Source organism: Argiope bruennichi, chromosome 1 (assembly GCF_947563725.1).
Source record: "Argiope bruennichi chromosome 1, qqArgBrue1.1, whole genome shotgun sequence".
NCBI lineage: Eukaryota > Metazoa > Arthropoda > Arachnida > Araneae > Araneidae > Argiope > Argiope bruennichi.
The window spans coordinates 83,825,244-83,843,952 of record NC_079151.1 but is presented as its reverse complement, the minus strand read 5'-3'; the positions used below and the strand labels follow the sequence as shown (position 1 = coordinate 83,843,952).

The following is an 18,709-nucleotide window of genomic DNA, read 5'->3' as shown; positions in this document are numbered from 1 at the left end:
ATTAAGGAAGGTACTATTACTTTATGACTTATTAAGGAATTATTACTTTCCAATTTTTATTAATGTTTATTTTATTGTAAAATTCATTTAACTGAGGTATTTGTACCAAAGCAATTTGAATAAATTGAAATTTAAGGGTTAAAATCCTTAGATGCACAAATTAATATTTCGGTAACTTAATACTTAAAACAATAATACAAAAAAATTCTACAACATTGTGTGTGTGTGTGTATTATATATATTACTACTACTATGCTAATGTTAAAATATACCCAAATGAATAAAAATGTTGAATAAAAACATTACATACTTTTTTTTGCTTGCATGCTTTGGACAATAATTATTTCTTAATACTTAAAACAATAATACAAAAAAATTCTACAACATTGTGTGTGTGTGTATTATATATATTACTACTACTATGCTAATGTTAAAATATACCCAAATGAATAAAAATGTTGAATAAAAACATTACATACTTTTTTTTTGCTTGCATGCTTTGGACAATAATTATTTAAGTATTTTCTCCCTTTTAATAAAATTTAGATAAGGATTCTTTTCTGAATGGAATTGATTACATGGGTATTTATTGATATGTGTACAAAATTAAGATAGAAAGAATTCTCAATGGCTCACTTTGTACCTTTTTAATACAAAATTAACTTTATTTCTATTAAAAAAATTACATTGGGGTAATAGTTGTTTCAGCCATATTTCTAAAACAAATTTACCAAGGGTTTTATGTAGTGTAAAATGCAATTTACAATAAGCACGCTAAACCAAATTTCTTACAACAAAAAAATTTAACTTTTTTCTTTTACATCTTTTTAAATATAATTGAGAGATGCAAAAAATGAGACAAATGATGTAAAATTAAACATAAATTGTTGAACTCTAAAAATGAAAGTAATTTAAAACCTGCTCAAAAATTGATCCCTTGGTGGTCAATTGCACACATTTTGATAAATAACAAGACTTCTTAAATAAATAAATGAATAAATAACAGCAATATTTTGTAATAATTACAACTTATTCCTTGACTACAACACTCAATACCACTTTACTGACTTGAGACACATTTCACTCAATTTGCAGCTCACAATTCGTTTTCTTTTATATTAAATATTAATTAAAATAGGATGAAATTGAAAGTTTCCATTTTTACAATAAAGCTATTTCATTTTTCTTAACATACTATAATCTTTTTATATCTAATGCTATGTTAATAGTGAGATCTATGGTCTCTGCAATTGATGCTAATTTTAGTTAGCAAATATACAGAGAACTCTAACCAATTTGCTGAAGCTATGCAAAGTATTTTAGATGTGAATTAAGGGCAAGAAAAATTCCTAATACCCTCTCTGTTCACTGAAAAGGAAAATAATAATAATAAATAAATAAAATGTTTGCATAGATTATGAAATGCAAATTAAAATTTCTATAATAAAATTAAAATGTGAATAGGCCATAAAGATCATTGACAATATTAAGTGAAGAAAGTATCAAATTAAAAAATAATGACATCTAAAAACATTTTGAAATGTACATTAAAGAAAATGAAATTTAAAGCATGCAATATTACACATCAAAAATTGACTACATTTATATAGTTCTTTTACTAATTTTCCCTTCATAGAATAAAACATTTACACTTGAAAAAATTGCTATAGCAATTTTAGGCACAAAAATCAACCTGATATACATCAAAATTTCAATATATTTCACCACTTAACACAGCTCTAGATTTCACATGAGTAAAACTCTTAATCTATTTATTTATTTCATTTTCCCATATGAAGAATTTTAAATAAAACTCAACCTCAATGCGGAAGACTAAATTACATATGCTCAGCGCTAAACTCCTTTCATGTATATACATTGTATGCTGGTCTAGTGAGCTCTCGGCAGGTGTGGTTACGTGCTTTAATGAAAGGCATACACCAAAACCTTTGTGAGGGTCTATCACACTGAAGTCTCATTCTGGTCTCCACTGCCTTTGCGAGAATGTTTTGGCGAGCTGTGAGCAGAAGTGACATTAGAGGGTGTTGGTGTAGGAGCATCAATCCTAATCATAATACCACAATCATCTTCATCATCTTCTTCAGCCATGGTAGAGAGTCGCTTGTGCTCTTCATCGCAGAGTGCATCTTTCTTCTTGCCTCTTTTCTTCTTACTAGAAGGAAAGAATATTTCATTGAAACCATAATTTCTTACAGATTTATATTTTTTCCTAATTTGATAATATCAGCTAAACATAAAATTACGCGAAAATTAATATTTTAGTAATTAGATAAAATAGCCTGAAAATAAAAAAGGTTGATCAATGACTTTAAATTATTAGATTGTTACTCAATTGCATGCCACAAATAAAAAGACTTCTATTAGAAAGAAAAGCACAAATTCTTTTCTAATAATTAAGTTGTAGTAGGGGTTTAAACAAAACTTCTTGGGGTTTCCTAATTTATGTTAAAATCAAATAATTTTCTGAAATTAGTTTACATAAGTGTGTTTTTAATAATTTGTGTACAAAAAAAAATCACTATCCTGAAAAGCCATAAAATTAAGCGCTATAAATATTTTTCTATATATTTTTAATGTTGCTAAAAATTGATTGTTTTTTTTTTTTTTTTTTTTTTTTTTTTCAAAATAGCAAATCTATAATACCATGTTTCCATCAACTCAATAGCCATTGAAATGAGAACAAAATTAACCAATGTCGCAAACCATAGTTTATTTTTAGCAAATTTGCAGCATAAAGTCATTGTGCTTGGTGCATATATTCATATTTCACAACTTCTAAGCAAATTGTCAAAATTTGAGCTAGGAAACAAATCTTTTAATAGACAATTTTCTTAATTACTGAAAGTAAATTACAAGGGCAAAAATTTTGATTTGATATAAATATTGATATGATGCATTTATTAAATTTTCATGCAATTCTTTATTTTGTTAAAGAAGAGGGAGGGAGGGATATAATTTTGAAAAGTGGATCTCTAATTAAAATCATTTCAGTTCAAATATTGACAACTAATTTAAATCACATTTATAAGTGATTAAGTAAGTCACATTAATAAGCATTTAGTTTACTTTATTGCAAAACGATTTTTTTTCCAACTATTAATATTCTATTATGCCTCAAAATGTCAAATTTTTTTACTACTTCCAAATATACATAAATTATATGATTTCCTGTGAAATCAGCAAAAAATTTTATGTGACTGATAAGTTGGAACAGATTTCATTCAATACATATATACAACATTAGTATGTAGCTTCTGATTACAGGCATTCATAATTTACCATCAAGAGGAAGGCGAAATTGAGAAAGTTCCATCTAAGGATAAGTTAACAAGAAATTTATTAAAACAAGGTTAATTTATGGTTAAATTGCCTACAAAAATATAACATATTGTCACTTTCACAATATCAGCCTATTTCTCACATCTTAATCTACATGCCCTTTTCCTTCAATGAACATTTATTTGTGGGATAATGATTCTGAAATTCAGAATAGGTACAGAGATAAAGGAAGTCACAAAATGAGAAGTGTAGTCTGCATTTACATCTTTGAATGAATGGTAGTGTCAAAAATGATGTTACAAATCCAGTTATTTTGAAGTAAGCACTAAATAATTACCAAATAAATAAATTTCTATATTAAAAGAAAATTTGAAACTTTTTGAATGTAGAAATATATACTCACAAATTTATATATTTGCAAAAATATTACAGTATTCTTCTGAAAGAAAGCATTTTAACCTTAAAAAGTATACATTTAATAATATTTTATTACTGCTGTAACCTAAAATATTTTAAGTCCAAGGTAAAGAATTTATCAACAATTCTTTAAAAAGTAAGAAATTTTATATTTTAAAAATATTCCTATTTTTTTAATCTATACTTTGATAAAATACTCTTTTGAAAATTATTACTTTCGTATTTATCTGAATAAATTTATGAAAATAAGAATCCAATTATTTTCTTTAAATGTTAAGCACAAAAAAACTTAACTTTGCAATTATTTTTATTCAATATTATATAGAAATTATTACATAGAAAAAAATCTTCATTATTGAATTTTTGTATTATATTTTGAATGTGTCAAAGAAGAATATTCCATTGAGTTTACTTTGCAAGGAAAATATTTTTAAGCCAAAATCTAAGAATTTACCCATAAATTTGAAGACTGTGCTTTACAAGTCGAATTTTCAAGATTAACATTTAACAAAATTTCATTCAAAAACATGATTATTTAAACTTTTAAGGAAGTCAATCTACCATTTACGCAATTTCAAAAATGTCTACATTCATTATAATTGCACCAGCAGGAAATTTACCAAAATGGAAGACTAATAATTTGATTTTTTTTATTTGCAATTACATTGATTACGCAACTAATTTACTTTTAAAATATAAGTTAAATTTAAAATAATTAAATTTTAATCCAAATGCCATTAATATTTTAAGCTCAAAATTTTATCAGATATTCAAACATTAAATTATTTGTCCATTAGTTATAGAATGTTTAAGCTAAAAGTTAAACCACCTTACCAAAAGGCCTAATTTACTGCAGCCAACAAAAATTTCAGAAAAATAAACTTAAACTTGTTATAGCAGTTTATCTACTGAGTAATTTAACAAATGACATCAGATGCATAATAAGGTGAATTTCAGATTTAAAAATAAATATTTGCATGCAGAAAAGTTCAATAGAATTATTCTTTTCCCATAAATGAGTCTTGCAAACAAATTTGATTATATACACATAGTTTGTTTTAGGATACCAAGCCCAATATTTTTCGACACTTGCACTTTGCTATGGGTGGTACGCTAAAAAGGGAATGGTTATTACACCTCCTAATTCTGTGAATAATCAAGAGTATCAAATGCAAACATCTCCTTTTATCTTTCTTCTCTCCGCTTTTTTAACAAAATAAATGCCCTCCTGACATATGTGCAAAAATGCAGAGGGTTTCAGAATGTGAGAATGGACAGTATATTATATATAAAGAGAGAGAGAAAGATAGTTTTACTTATATTTAATAAAAATATTTTAAGTGCAGATAATTAATGTCTGTAGTTCTAAATATTGGCAAAATTCTTAATGAATAAAAAAAAAAAAAAGATGGCCCGAAAAAAAAAAATATGTAGAATTTTTATAACTGGTAGAAACCTTGCTTGTGAAAACTGAGAAATAGTTTTTATATAATTAAAATCTTGGTGACCAATATAAAATTTTATTTTAAAGTGTAAGAAAAAAATTTGATTAAAATTTATAAAACATTTTCTTCATTTAAAACATTTTGTCTTTAAATTCTTTATAGCACATCAGAAGAACAATTTAGAAAAATTGGCACATTAAGCACCAAACCAATTTTGTCATCCTTTCCATCTAACCACAATTTCCAATTTCTGTCAGGTGCTGACAGACAGAGAATTATGTAAAATTATGATAAGACAGAATACATTTACATGCATTAGTTGATGATCTTCAGATAAAAGTTTATTAAGAGAATATAATTTTTTAAATGTAATCATCAATCAACAATGACCAATGCAACCTATACGAAAATTATATTGGTCAATTGTGATTAATGAGATCCAAATGAAAAGTTCAATGTCAGTCACTGGTGATTGACATAGTGCTAGTATATCTCAATAAGCACTCGATAAAATGTGTTAGTGTATCTCATTAAGAAAATAATCAAAATATAATTATATTTTTCATCTGTAATACTTTTAGCTCTATACTCTTATAGTTTAATTGGCCAAATAAAGTTCTCATAACTTTAAATTGGATATTTTTATGAACTATTTAGAGATATATAAAATAAATCTGATAAAGTTAATATAATTTTTAGGTTAATTTTGCAATAAGAATTATCCTATGAATTTATGGGAGATATACTAAAATGTAAATGTTTCACTTTTAAATACATTATATGCTTACATTAATTAATAAATTCTAATCTTTTTTTATGCACATTATTTTTCAGCTGCTTCATTTTATTGATTAATTGGGGGGGGGAGAGATTGACCAGAAAAAAATATTACAAAGTGATTTAGCGTTTATTTAAATTTGATTTCCAAACTACTTATAAATAAGAATATTATATAACATTCTTATTAATATATTAAACATTGAAATTGGTTTGATTATTTTTCATTTTTGAAATTAATTTTTCTTATACTGACTACAAAATAATACACTGCTGCAGATTCCAAATGTAATAAGGATTAATTGATATAAACTTTTAAATATTTAAAAAATGTAATATCATCAAGAATGCACAAGTATATAAAAAATAGTGCATTAGCAACCAAGTTTGAAGAATTGATTGCAAAATACCATTTCAAACGTATTATTAAATTATAGATGCATCAATGTTATATGTTAACAATACTCAAAATATATATCATGAAATTAAAGCAAATAATTTAAAAAAAAACATAGAAATATCCAAAACTTTCCCAAGTAACTGCCTGATTTGCTAAAATCTTTTACTTCATTGACAATTTTAAATTTATTAGTTTCAAAGTGAGTTTGAAAAATTGATTACAAAATTCAATCTTTACAAGCATAAAAAAATAAAATGAATGGAAATATTTTAATATTAATTTTAGACTCAAAGTCAACAAAATAAGGAATAAAATGCAACTTTTTTTTTCTTCTAATAGATAAATTGCATCAAACAAATCATTTATAAATTCATTTTGAATGACTTAATTTTTGATTTTGTAAAAATATTTAAAAACTAACTTTTTATTTTTACTATTTTAAATATATTATCAAAATTATTAAGATGAATAAAGACATTAAAAGTAATCATAATTGCAATAGTCAAAAACACAAATTCCTTCCATGATCAATATTAATAATTGTATAAAACCTAAATAGCATTTTAAAAAATGCAATGATTATCAGTCCTACAATCAGCGCTTCCCTTTGTTTTAAGTACATTAAAATGTGATTTTCTTAATAATTTACAGTAAAATTTATTTGCAGAGGTCGTTTTATAGTATATCAAAGTGTTAAGAAATTTTGAATAATCCATGGAATTATCACTTTCTGCTAACTTTCTTTTGCTTGTAAAAAATAAAAATTATAGAAATTGTCTTTGACATCTGACAATTTTTAAATTTAATAATGTTATTTAATTGATTACTGAATTAATAAATAAAATAGATAAGATTCTCCAGCATAGTATTTTGATTAACAATAAAAACCAATACTTTGATTAATTTGTTATATCTAATAGTTTTTTTATCTATGAACTCATCTGTAAATTTGCTGATACTTCTGAATTTGCACACATTTGATTTCAAGACTGTGGTTCTAGTGCTTACACAATAATATAATATCACAAATTTTATTCTGAAATTGCATTAGTAGAATAATTTTTAAATTTTTTTGTTGTTGATAGTATCTTTTCTTGATATATATTTTGTTGTTGTTGATAATCATAATGAAATCATAATTGTTTTCTAAATATTTTGTTAATTTTAAAACTGAAAAAAAAAGTCATTACTTTAGATATATAACAATCTGTAGTAAAGAACTATTGCACAAGCATGGAGACTCATTTTAAAATCTGCAGATGAACTTCACAAGAGTTCAAATAATAGAATGTAGAATTCAAACTACAAATGAGATACTCACGCCTCACTTTTAAGTAGTAAAAATAGACTGCTTACTAACTAAATGTATAATATGAAATATAAATACTTTTATTTCCCAAAATACTTTTTTTTTTGTTTTATTATGGATGATAAAGCTAAATTGTATTCTCATTTTTTTTTTTCAGTTAAAATCTTAGATGGAATATAGAACTTTTATTTAGAAATTTCTCCTATCCATATGTATTTACTTTTCATTTATGTAATTCCTTACTTTTTCTTTTAAAAATCGCAAATTTAGCACATTTCTTTCATGTCTAATCCCAGTATCTATTTTAATTCTGGAATTTAAAAAAAACCCCACTGAAGTTCTGATTATATTAAGAAATAAAGATGCATTATTTTAGATTATATATAATGTTTTTCATCTACCCTTTAAGGAAATTTTTGCTAATAAAAGAATTAAAGAAAAATATGTCAAAAATAAATATAGAAAATTAATTTCCTTGTAGGAAAATTTTGAATGCATTTTCCCATCATATGTTTTATAGTTTAAAATGCATACGAATCTTAAAAAGTAATTTTCTTTTCTCCCTCTTTTTTTCTTATGATTTTATTCCTTACTGGAATTCCCTACAACATTTATACAAGATGTCCACTCTAATCATGCTCCAATAAGTCATTTCTAAACTATTAAAAAGAAAAGGGGGTATCTTTCAGCTGGAATTATATGCCCAAACAATGCAAAAAGAATATTTGGTTTGAGATAGTAAATATACCGCTGAAAAAAAACATTAAATTCTACAATTTTCTGGTCTTTTCTTAAAAAGTATTCATGATATGTAAACAAAAATTTGCATTATTTTTCAATCAAAGTAAACAAGTTATGAAAATTAGAATTCCATTACTTCATACCAACCAATGACCACATCAAGGTGAACATTGACATGGTTTAAAATAGTGAAATTCAATATCAATCAGTTTTAGATGCAAAAATGTTGAGACATTTTTTTTAAATGCTAGTATGCCAAGAATATTTTACTAAATATGGATTGCATAAAATTATATTTAGATTATATTTTTCTAACTTTTCATTAATACATTTGACCAAGTAATATAGAATTCCCAGAATTATATTCTATATTAAATTCTGTACTTTGTGTAGAGCATTTTTTAAGTTGCAAGTGCACGCTTCTCTTTAATGGTTTAGAAATGGTTACTGGGCCATGATGAGAGTGTATACTTTGGATACCCTATTTGCACAAGATATTAAACAATATCCCCACGATATTGTTCTATATTCTGAATACTGGCCAATAATGTTAAGATACTGTAACAATATTGTTGGGTATTTTGTGCTAATAGGGTACTCATTTCAATTCTCATCCCACAAAAAATGTTTATAAAACTAATAAAAAAAATTACCTTAACAATTCAGCTTATCAAAAAAATCTACTTCCGAAAAATTATAAAATTAACAAAACAAAAAAACGGAATTTTCTTTTTGAAAAACAAAACATCCTCCCATTGCTTGCTTACCTAACAGTCACTTTAGGTTCAACAATGGTAGGTGTTTTTTGAGCTTGTTGATCAATGCTCTGCCAAATTCCAGACTGTGCAAGTTGTTCTGATATGTTGATTGCTGACTGATCTGGTTCATCATTGTTGAATTTTTCAACTGGGACCTTGAGAATGTTGCCATTCGCTAATGTAATGGCTACATTTCCTGAACTGGCATTTGGCATCAGACCTCCCTATAGAGGAAATAAATGTCTAGAAAATTACAATATTTCTCTCAGCGTTCCTACCATTGCCACACTATTGAGAAACATTAAAAGTTGATCTACCAAAGAGGAAATAGTATCCCATTGAAGAGAATGAAATGGAAAATTAAAAGAAAAATTTGAATATTGAGATAACCCAAATAAGAGAAAGAGAGAGAATAAAGTATTCTTCCAAAAAAAAAAGTAATATTTGACATCGAATGTCAGATAATTTGCTTTTTCACAGTCACTCAATCAGAGGAAAGAAAAAAAAGCAAGAAGAAATGAAAATTATGGATAAACTCAGACACAGGATGTTACATGTAAGAATAAATTAGTATTTTTATATACGCTGATAAGTATAAACAAAGACAGTATACAGTTATTAAAATAAATTATCATCAAATTTATCAACAACACTTAATACGATTCTTCAATTTTTAATTTATCCTTGCTAAAACTAAAGTTTTAGGCTCATTTATAAGATAAATTTTGTAACCTTCTTTGTAAATGATAGTAAGAAAATGAATTACGGAATGCAGAAAATATCTGAAAAATATGAAGGCTTTCCTCTAAACTATACTTAAATGAATGAAAATTAATTAAATCGTTAGCTTTACAGTTACAGTCAGGAATCGCAAACTGCTATTTTCCAATTTCTTGTGCTTCTCGGTAACAAGTAATTAATCAATTCGAAAAACTTTGTAGTTATAAAAAGTTTGCTTTCAAGATAATGACCATACAATGCAAATAAATTTCCAAATAAGTAAGGAAATTTGAAGAATAATTCAATTTGAACGAACTATAACTAAATATACTGTTACATAGGTATTACTCTAAACTGAGTTAAACATTTTCAGCAAGATTTTGTTGAATCAATTTTTAGAAATTTTTTCAAATGTAATTTAAATAGTAATTTTTAGACAGAAAAACATGATTTTGACAACATATAAGATATTTTTTATATCTGACAAAATGCTAAATTGTCTTACATGCATTTCTTCTTCTAGCTTCTTCTGTTCCTCCTCCTTTGATCTCTTAGCTGATTCTGGCATTACATCATCCAAGATCTTTAATTCTCGTTGGGTGAAAAGAAAATCCAATAGCTTTCTCACACCTATCATCACTACCAACTTAAAATAAAACAAATAAATAAAACTTAATTCCAAATTTTATAATATTCAATAATTATGGTGAAAACAATCGGAATTCAATAATACTTAAAGTTATTGCATGAAAAGCTGAGAACTAAAATATGATATAATTTATATTTAAGCATAAGCCATTAATTTCCTCTCCCAATAATTTTCAAAGCTGCAAAATTATTTGGATCAAAATAAAACTAAATATATATACATAAGAAAAAGGGGGAAGTTTCTGCCATTACTTGATTTTTTTTTCTGTAGAACACATTAAATTTTTTTTCTTTTAATACTATTTCTAATTACAGTCTTGTTTAGAAAAACAGCAAATTACAGAACAGTCTTATTTCATTCATCATTTTGGTAAAGATCTATTTTTAAAACAGATATAAAAAAAAGAATTAAAACAAACTTACCATAAGTGGAAAAGTAATAGATGTAGGTTTGTAAGATTTTATTAGCCATAAGATCGCTAAGCAAGTTAGTTGTATAAGAGTGAAAATGTGGACTCGACGGGTTGGCACACTTCGTAAAAATACATAATCTGGCTGGTACTTTTGTGGCATGAACATAATGAGGATTCGATCGAAAAACTTGAAAAAGAATAAAAATTAAGCATGTATTTACAACAAAGTAAACATCAATAATATACAAATTACAATGTGCAGTATTTTTTTAGCTAATAATGTTGTGATTCCCATATTTTTAATACTAAATAATATAACTTTAAGAATAGGTTTAAAAATTAAAAGTTTTTTTTTTTTTAATAATGCAATGACAAAAAGATAGAATAGTCCTTTAAAAAATGTATGATGGTGTATTTAAATGTGAAAAAATTTCAAAATAAAAGTATAATAATCAATAAAGATAAGTATATATAAAATCCATTCACTTCTTCAAATCAGAAATTCTTATTTCTTTAAATCCCTTTATATAAAAACATTGATTCAAAAAATCATAAAATTATTTTCAAAAAGAAAAAAAGCAAAATAATATAAAAGACTTCATTAATAAGAGTAATTGTATCAAAAAATATTTCATGTTAAATATCTATATTTTACAATTCATTCTGACAAACTGATTTCATTAGAACAAAAAATGAATAGATTCAAAGTATCTGACTTTGAAATGAGTTGGAAATTTTGCATGTTTTGATTTATTTTATTACTTCTTGCAATTATTTAGCAGCTTTTTAATTTATTTTTCAGCATTTTTAAATTAATAAATTTTAATGGAATATGTCAATGAATAATGATTAGTTCATTTAAAATGTATTAATATAATATCAAAAGTTTATTATTAATAACAAAAATGGGAAAAGTCAAAATTTAAAAACTCAATACATTTGTTGCAAGATTTCATACTTTGAACAATCTTTTTGCTATTAAGATAGTTTCGGTGTTTCATCAAAATATTAAAAAATGTGTTTTCATATGCTTGATCTTATTGTAAATGAAACAATGTCAAGTTTTAATTACAATTCAAGACTGAAATGCTTTCACTGAAAAAACATTTAAGAAGAAGGGATGGAGAATCTAATGAATTTTGCATACTTTTCTCCTTTTGTAGTGAACATATTATAGACTTTTCATTGCTTGAAAATAATTTTTTTAAATATATCTCACATTGGAAACAGGTACAAAAACAAAAAGAAAATTCAATGAATAAAATATTTGAAATTTGTAATAAAACATACTTGAGATCCTTTGAGTGAAGATACACCCATGTATAAAAATACTCCATATAAGACTGGCATTGGAATATGCTACAAAAGTATCAGATATATGAGTATGTTGTTTATCAACATGTATAGTTACCAAAATAAATGTGACATTGGGAGAAAAAAATGGCAATAATAACCAAGTTTAAAAAATATATATATTCTTTCATTTTAGATGCAAAAAGTTAGCATAATGATTGGAAAATATAAAATTATTCCAGCCCCATATTTTAATCTCAATAAAAAAATTTATTTTCTTTTTCTTTATTGATAAAATAAATAGACACTTATAACTCTTAATCCAGTATTTGTTATAAAAAAAATCATTAAGTTAACAAAAGCATTTTATTTCATAATTTTCACAAAAAAAACTGCAATAAAATGCATGCTAATATATTTATGTCCAAACTTTTATAATTATTATTATTCTACCTGCCAATTTTTATATTTAATTGACACTATAACTAAATATGATAAATTTAAATGATCCTATACTAAATACAATTATTAAACTTTAATGATTTTATCAAATATTTAAATAAAAAATATAAGTGAGCATTTAAATTGTCATTCATCCAGTTTTTAATTATGAAGCTTTATGAGTAAAGTGATAAATATTTACCAACCTGAAGAACAGAAGTGAAAAGCACAGATAAACCAACTAATGCAAAGATAACTATTTGTGTCACTCTTTGTTCTCTAAAATTTGAAGAGAAAAATATGTTGCAAATCAAATAATATTCATATTTCATGGCATATAGAACACAAAGAATTCATGTAATTAAATGAGACAATTTCTCTTTAGTACAAAAATAAACTTTTAAGAATAGGAAAAGTTAATTTAGAACTTCTTAATAGTAAAAATAGAATTAAATTTTTCTTATTTGACAGTAAAAAATATTTTTTCAAAGACTTTTATTAATTACATGCCAAATTTCATTAACTATTTTATAACAATTTGCATGGTATTCTTTATAGGAAAAAGCATCACACATACAGTAATCTTTATTCAAGTAGAAAAATGAATATCCATATACACTTTTTGATAATTGCTGTAAAGCATATTTTTTTCAGAATTTATAAAAGATGTTTATTGAAGAAATGGAAATCTTCAATAATAATTAATGAAAGTTTTAGGCCTTTTTTGCCAACAAAAATGATAAATTTCAAAACAAGTAAAAATAAGACAAAGAAAATTTAAAGATGTCTTCTCAACAAATTTAATCAATAACAGAAAATGCTCATTCCCATTAAATTAAAGATAAAGCACATCTCCCTTAGTATCAAATGAGCTCTTTGAATACTCATGGAATTCCTGTGATCTATAATGCCTACTTATATTCTGTGGAATGTGCTAAATATTTTCTTCAGTTTTTCAAACAATTCAATTATCCTACAAGATAGTCAGGGCTGAACTGAACTCTTTAGGCAATATTCAAAATTCCTTCTTCAGCTATCAATACCAGATATTTTCTTGTTTTTAACTTAATCTCTACATAAACAGTTTTAAGAATAGATAGAGGTTGATTACAAAAAGATTTGGTTTCTGTATCCAATGAATAAGATATTTAACTTCAAATGTAATTCTATGGCTAAAAAGCTACAAAATATTTTTTAACATATGCTACAAATTCAAATATAAAGAAAAGAATCTTAGAATAATATTCTGAAGTTTAAATGACGCTGCAATCATTACTACAGAAAGAAAAATCTCACGGTCTTGGGACCCTTGTAAAGTCGAGATGCCTTACTTTATCTATTTGACAATTTGGCCCTGATGGAAATTTTGTTCATAGGTTATTATTTATGAACAAGATATTTGAATCCGTTGTAGCCTAATAAAGTAAGCAAGATAATGTTGATGAAATAATGTTGCTATACCAATGTACTACAATCAAGGACATGAAGTGATGACTTGGCATCTCAAATAGTACACATTTAAAACATTTTTCAGCCATTAATATCAATTTTATGGATGTAAAGAAAAACATTTTTCTTCTCTTGCCACTCTTTATTACCACAATCAGAGAATCATTCTTGATCAATCAAAATTCATCAAATAATATGGTTTCGGATTTATAATATTGATCATAGTTACATCGCCCTAATCTTTCCCAGAAATAGATTGTATTAATAATTTTTGTGCATGAACTGACATAATATAACAGCTGATAAATATAATACAGCATTTCCAAGGTTTGCAGTTATCTAACAAGAAATCAGATTTCAGTTTCTTCAACAACTGAAAATAGATGTCAATCATTTTTGCCCATTTTGGAGATTCTCAGCTTTCTAATCATGACTATAAGTACTCCGATTATATCTTGAAAGGCCTTCAGAATATAATATATGTTATAAAAAGAAAGAAATTTTCAACATCCTGCATTAAATAAGCTTTTTTATAACATTTCTTCAATTGGAATTTAAAATAAATGACATGTTTATTGCTTTTTATACAAATATGAGATTTATTTTCTATACATTCAAACATGTTCCGTTGTAATTAAACAGTATAGTTGTTTAACAGCAACTCTTCAGCAATATAACATTACGACTTAAATAACATTCAGAAACATTTTGTTAGATAAGGGAAATTTCACAAAAAACCAATACAACAGAACACTTTATATATATAGCAATATGAAGTTCTCTCTTTACCTGACACCTAAAAACTGAGGCTTTTCTCCTGGGGCAGAACATTCAGATTCCATTCGTAGTGAATTAACATGAGTCATGGCAAGCACTGTAGCTGCCACAAACCAAGGCAGGCCCAAAATTGAACAGATTGCAATAAGAATGGCTAATACGAACAAGTCTAAATGGTATCCACAGCCTTTCTATAATAAAATATATTGCATTACAAATTAGTTAGTTTATAATTGAAATCTATAACATTTTTTGAGTTAACCAGGTTTGCTTTTTCTATACATCATTATTTTCAGTAACATAAAAGTAATGAGTTAAGATATATTGAAAATTCATATACTTTTTTTTATGTTAAAACAATTATGATTCAAGTATAAAAGTAAATGGTATCTGAGTTCTTCTGTATTAACTGCATGGCAATGTTTAATTATCAAAGTCATCATGTTAGTGCATTGATCATGTTCACTAATGATATGCAATTAAGCCAAAAATGTGCCAATAGTATTTGTCTAACCCAAAACTTCACCTGCAGCTAAGCTTAAAGTTTGCCAGTGAAATGTGATTAACACAAAAGTACCACAATTTGTAAGTTAATAAATAATAAAAGTGAAATATATTATTCAGCATTCAGTATCTTCAAGTTGATATTAAGTAAACTATTGAAAGTTTCATAATGAGAAAAACTAGGATACTTACTTTCAATTTATTTTCATGCCTGTTAATAATGACTGCAGTTATTTGTTGATCCATAAATATCAAGATTGTAGCTAAGAGTGCCGGTAAAATAGTAACAAGACATGTCCACCAGGGATTCTTCTTCCCAAAAAATGGAATGAGCCAACCTCGGCCATGCCATGTTGGCTAAAAAAATATTTATAAAAAATATATTATATAATTTAATAAAAAAGGTATTTAGAGAAATAAAATATATTTAACAATATAACATTGTTATCAAAGCTTTGAAGATGGAATTAAAGCCATAATGCTTTAATTTATTAAGAAATTATTCCCATTCTAACGCTCATACAAATACAGAATTTTATACATATTTATTTCAAAGAAATTAAGAATCTTTCAAGTTCGTCCATGAAAAGAAATTAGTTTTAGCTTACAGAGACAAGGAATCATATTTCACAATGTATCATGAAATTTAAAATCAAATTATGGAATGCACAAAATCACAGGAACAAAAATAAGAACCAAATATAATTAAATTAAACTGGCCTCTTTATTTAATTCACTCAAGCCTTATGCAAGTTCTGAAACATAGTTTCTCTCTCTCTCTCTCACTTTTTTTTTTCTAAAGCAGTATTTTTGTACATCTCAAGTTAGGTTTTTATATTGTAATATTTTAGTTAAAAAAAAAAAGTTCAGCTTGTAATTTATGTTTAAAAGCCAAAATGAATATGATGAAATCATGATCGATTAGGCATCCAAAAATAAAACAAAGCAGTAATAAGTTTTTAACATGCAATGAGTAGAAACAGAGAATATAATAATAATAATAAAAAAAAAACTTCAAATACTTTAGAAGGGAACAAAGGCATTGAACTTAATGAAAGTATAAATAAATATTTAAAGCATCACTTTTTAGAATAGAAAACTATAAGACTAAAAAGGAACAAAAAGGCATTTCAGAAATTTTGATAATAACTTGAAAAGAAGAAAAAAAATTAACCAGATTAATGCAGTATGATGGAAATAGTCGAGAGATAAAACTGTATTTAATACAGTTTCTAAACAATTTTTCTCCTATTTTATTTCTGATTTTTGCATAGTAATATGATAAATGTTGCATATCTATAATAATTTTTTCAGTAAGAAAATGGATAAAAGAAAAGTGGGAGGGAATTTTGTAAACAAACTCTTTTCATGTCAAAGTATAAACTTCTCAAATTCAAGATTGTTAGATTTTTTTGATAAAAAATATTTAATGAGGGGGAGAAAAGTTATGTGTCATAACTCAGACTTTTAAGAAAGATATTAATTTTGATCTGTTAAACATGTGAACAAAGGAAAAAGGAAAGGAACATTATTACCTGAAATTTAGCTGGAACCTGTAATTTTGGCGTATTTAGACCTACCCAAGCATCAGCAACTGTCATCGAAAGAATGGAAATGACAACAGCAAAGTCACTTATTGTACTTCGTATCTAAGAAGAAAAAAAGAATAAAAAATATTCACACACTGACAGAACTACATAGGATGATCTTAAAATGATATTTTACAAATTTTAATCAAATGAATGGGAAATCAAAGAATTTATATTAAAAAATTTTACAAATTCTTGAAACCTGTTAAAAACATTCTTGGGCTTTATTTATTATAAAGTACATGGCATTAAAAAAAATCCTTTTTTAAAAAATATTTAGAAAATTCTCTATACTAGTAAAACATTTAATATTCCATAGTTCAAAATAAAAGTACTTACTTTTGATGGGAAAAATGGAGTAAATTTAAATTCTTTCAGGAAAACTGCTATGGAGAATGTACAGGCATACAAAATGATGGAAAATAAGTAGATATCTGGATAAGTGTTTAAACAGCCAGGTCCTTCCATAGTACCATTGTAATATGTACAAGCAGTACTATTTAACTGAAACCACTGGACATCTTCAGGAATTTCTGTTGAGGTATCGTTGGGTGGAGTGCATAAGCACTGACCTGGATATGGCATCAAAGGTGATGACAACGGATAATAATGTCCAATATCTAACACCTAAAATTTAAAAACAGAAAAAGAGATTATACACTAATTGAATAAATGTTAAAGTGTTAATTGGTAGCATAGTAATTGCTTAATCTTGAAAATTATTTTGAGAAACAATATCCCCATCTTCAATACTCTAGATATGAAATATATAGCTTCAAAATCTATTCAAAACTATTTTTAGTAATATTTTTCTGTCTGTTCTCAATTCTCTGTAAAAAACAGAGGTATACTTTATGATTCAAATGCTTATACATTATACTTGCAAAAAAAAAAAAAAATCATAACAGACACTTATATAAATTAAAATTTATATGAAAAATAATTTTATAGAGAAAAGGATATGATAACTTTTAGGAATTTTAATTTAATCATTATTACTTTCAAGTTCATCAATGGATTGTATTGATAAATTCCCTATATCATTGTTCAATTTAGATGGATAATTCTCATTTTTTAAGAATCTTTTCATGGATACTGCATTTGTTAAACTATAGAAGTAAAATATAATTATAAAAACCATCTGATTCATTATAAGATCTAGATGTTACATTACTATCTGTATTTATTACAAGATAATATATGGGACTGTTCTACTAAACACAAATATATTTGCTTTATGTATTGATGCATACATAAATAACTAATAAATGTTTTTCTTTCCTATTTCAAAAATATTGCGATGAATTCGACATTTATTGTAATTTGTATAAAGATTTTTCCTGCAAAAAATATAACCATATTCATTAATTACATGATTAAAGAATTGACGGATGACATGAGTACTTTCTTAACAAAATATTCAATCTATATCATTTTCAGATTTATAAAAAACATGTATTTTGTGGTAATGCATAATTATGTTAATTTACATAATATAATTACGCAAGTTTAATTTAGTTAATTTACCTTATTTCAAAAATGCAGAATTTTATATTGCATAGTAAGATTTAATTGTAATTTTCAATAACTCCATATATTAAAACATTCTACTTAGGTTACAGCCTGTTATCATTAGAATCTTTAATTCAGGTTTTAATATTTAAGGCGTTTTCTTTTTTGATAAATTTTAATGTATTTGGATAATTTATTCTATGTTCATGTTTCAAA

General features: G+C 25.3%; 1 protein-coding gene across 5 annotated transcripts in view; it reads right to left on the bottom strand.

Moving 5' to 3' along the window:
• Positions 1-418: 418 nt before the first annotated feature.
• Positions 419-18,709, bottom strand: part of LOC129963232 (sodium bicarbonate cotransporter 3-like) — a 118,744-nt gene continuing 100,453 nt past the window's right edge. For 3 of the 5 annotated variants that reach the window (XM_056077451.1, XM_056077460.1, XM_056077470.1), the window contains 10 exons: positions 17,321-17,608; positions 16,928-17,041; positions 15,585-15,749; positions 14,901-15,079; positions 12,869-12,941; positions 12,219-12,287; positions 10,939-11,115; positions 10,373-10,513; positions 9,157-9,371; positions 419-2,173 (listed from right to left, as the gene is read on the bottom strand). In XM_056077451.1, coding sequence (XP_055933426.1) covers positions 1,963-2,173; positions 9,157-9,371; positions 10,373-10,513; positions 10,939-11,115; positions 12,219-12,287; positions 12,869-12,941; positions 14,901-15,079; positions 15,585-15,749; positions 16,928-17,041; positions 17,321-17,608 — 1,632 coding nt within the window. In that variant the 3' untranslated portion in view covers positions 419-1,962. The remainder of the gene's footprint in view (positions 2,174-9,156; positions 9,372-10,372; positions 10,514-10,938; positions 11,116-12,218; positions 12,288-12,868; positions 12,942-14,900; positions 15,080-15,584; positions 15,750-16,927; positions 17,042-17,320; positions 17,609-18,709) is intronic. The other 2 variants (XM_056077441.1, XM_056077480.1) reach the window with 2 other exon arrangements.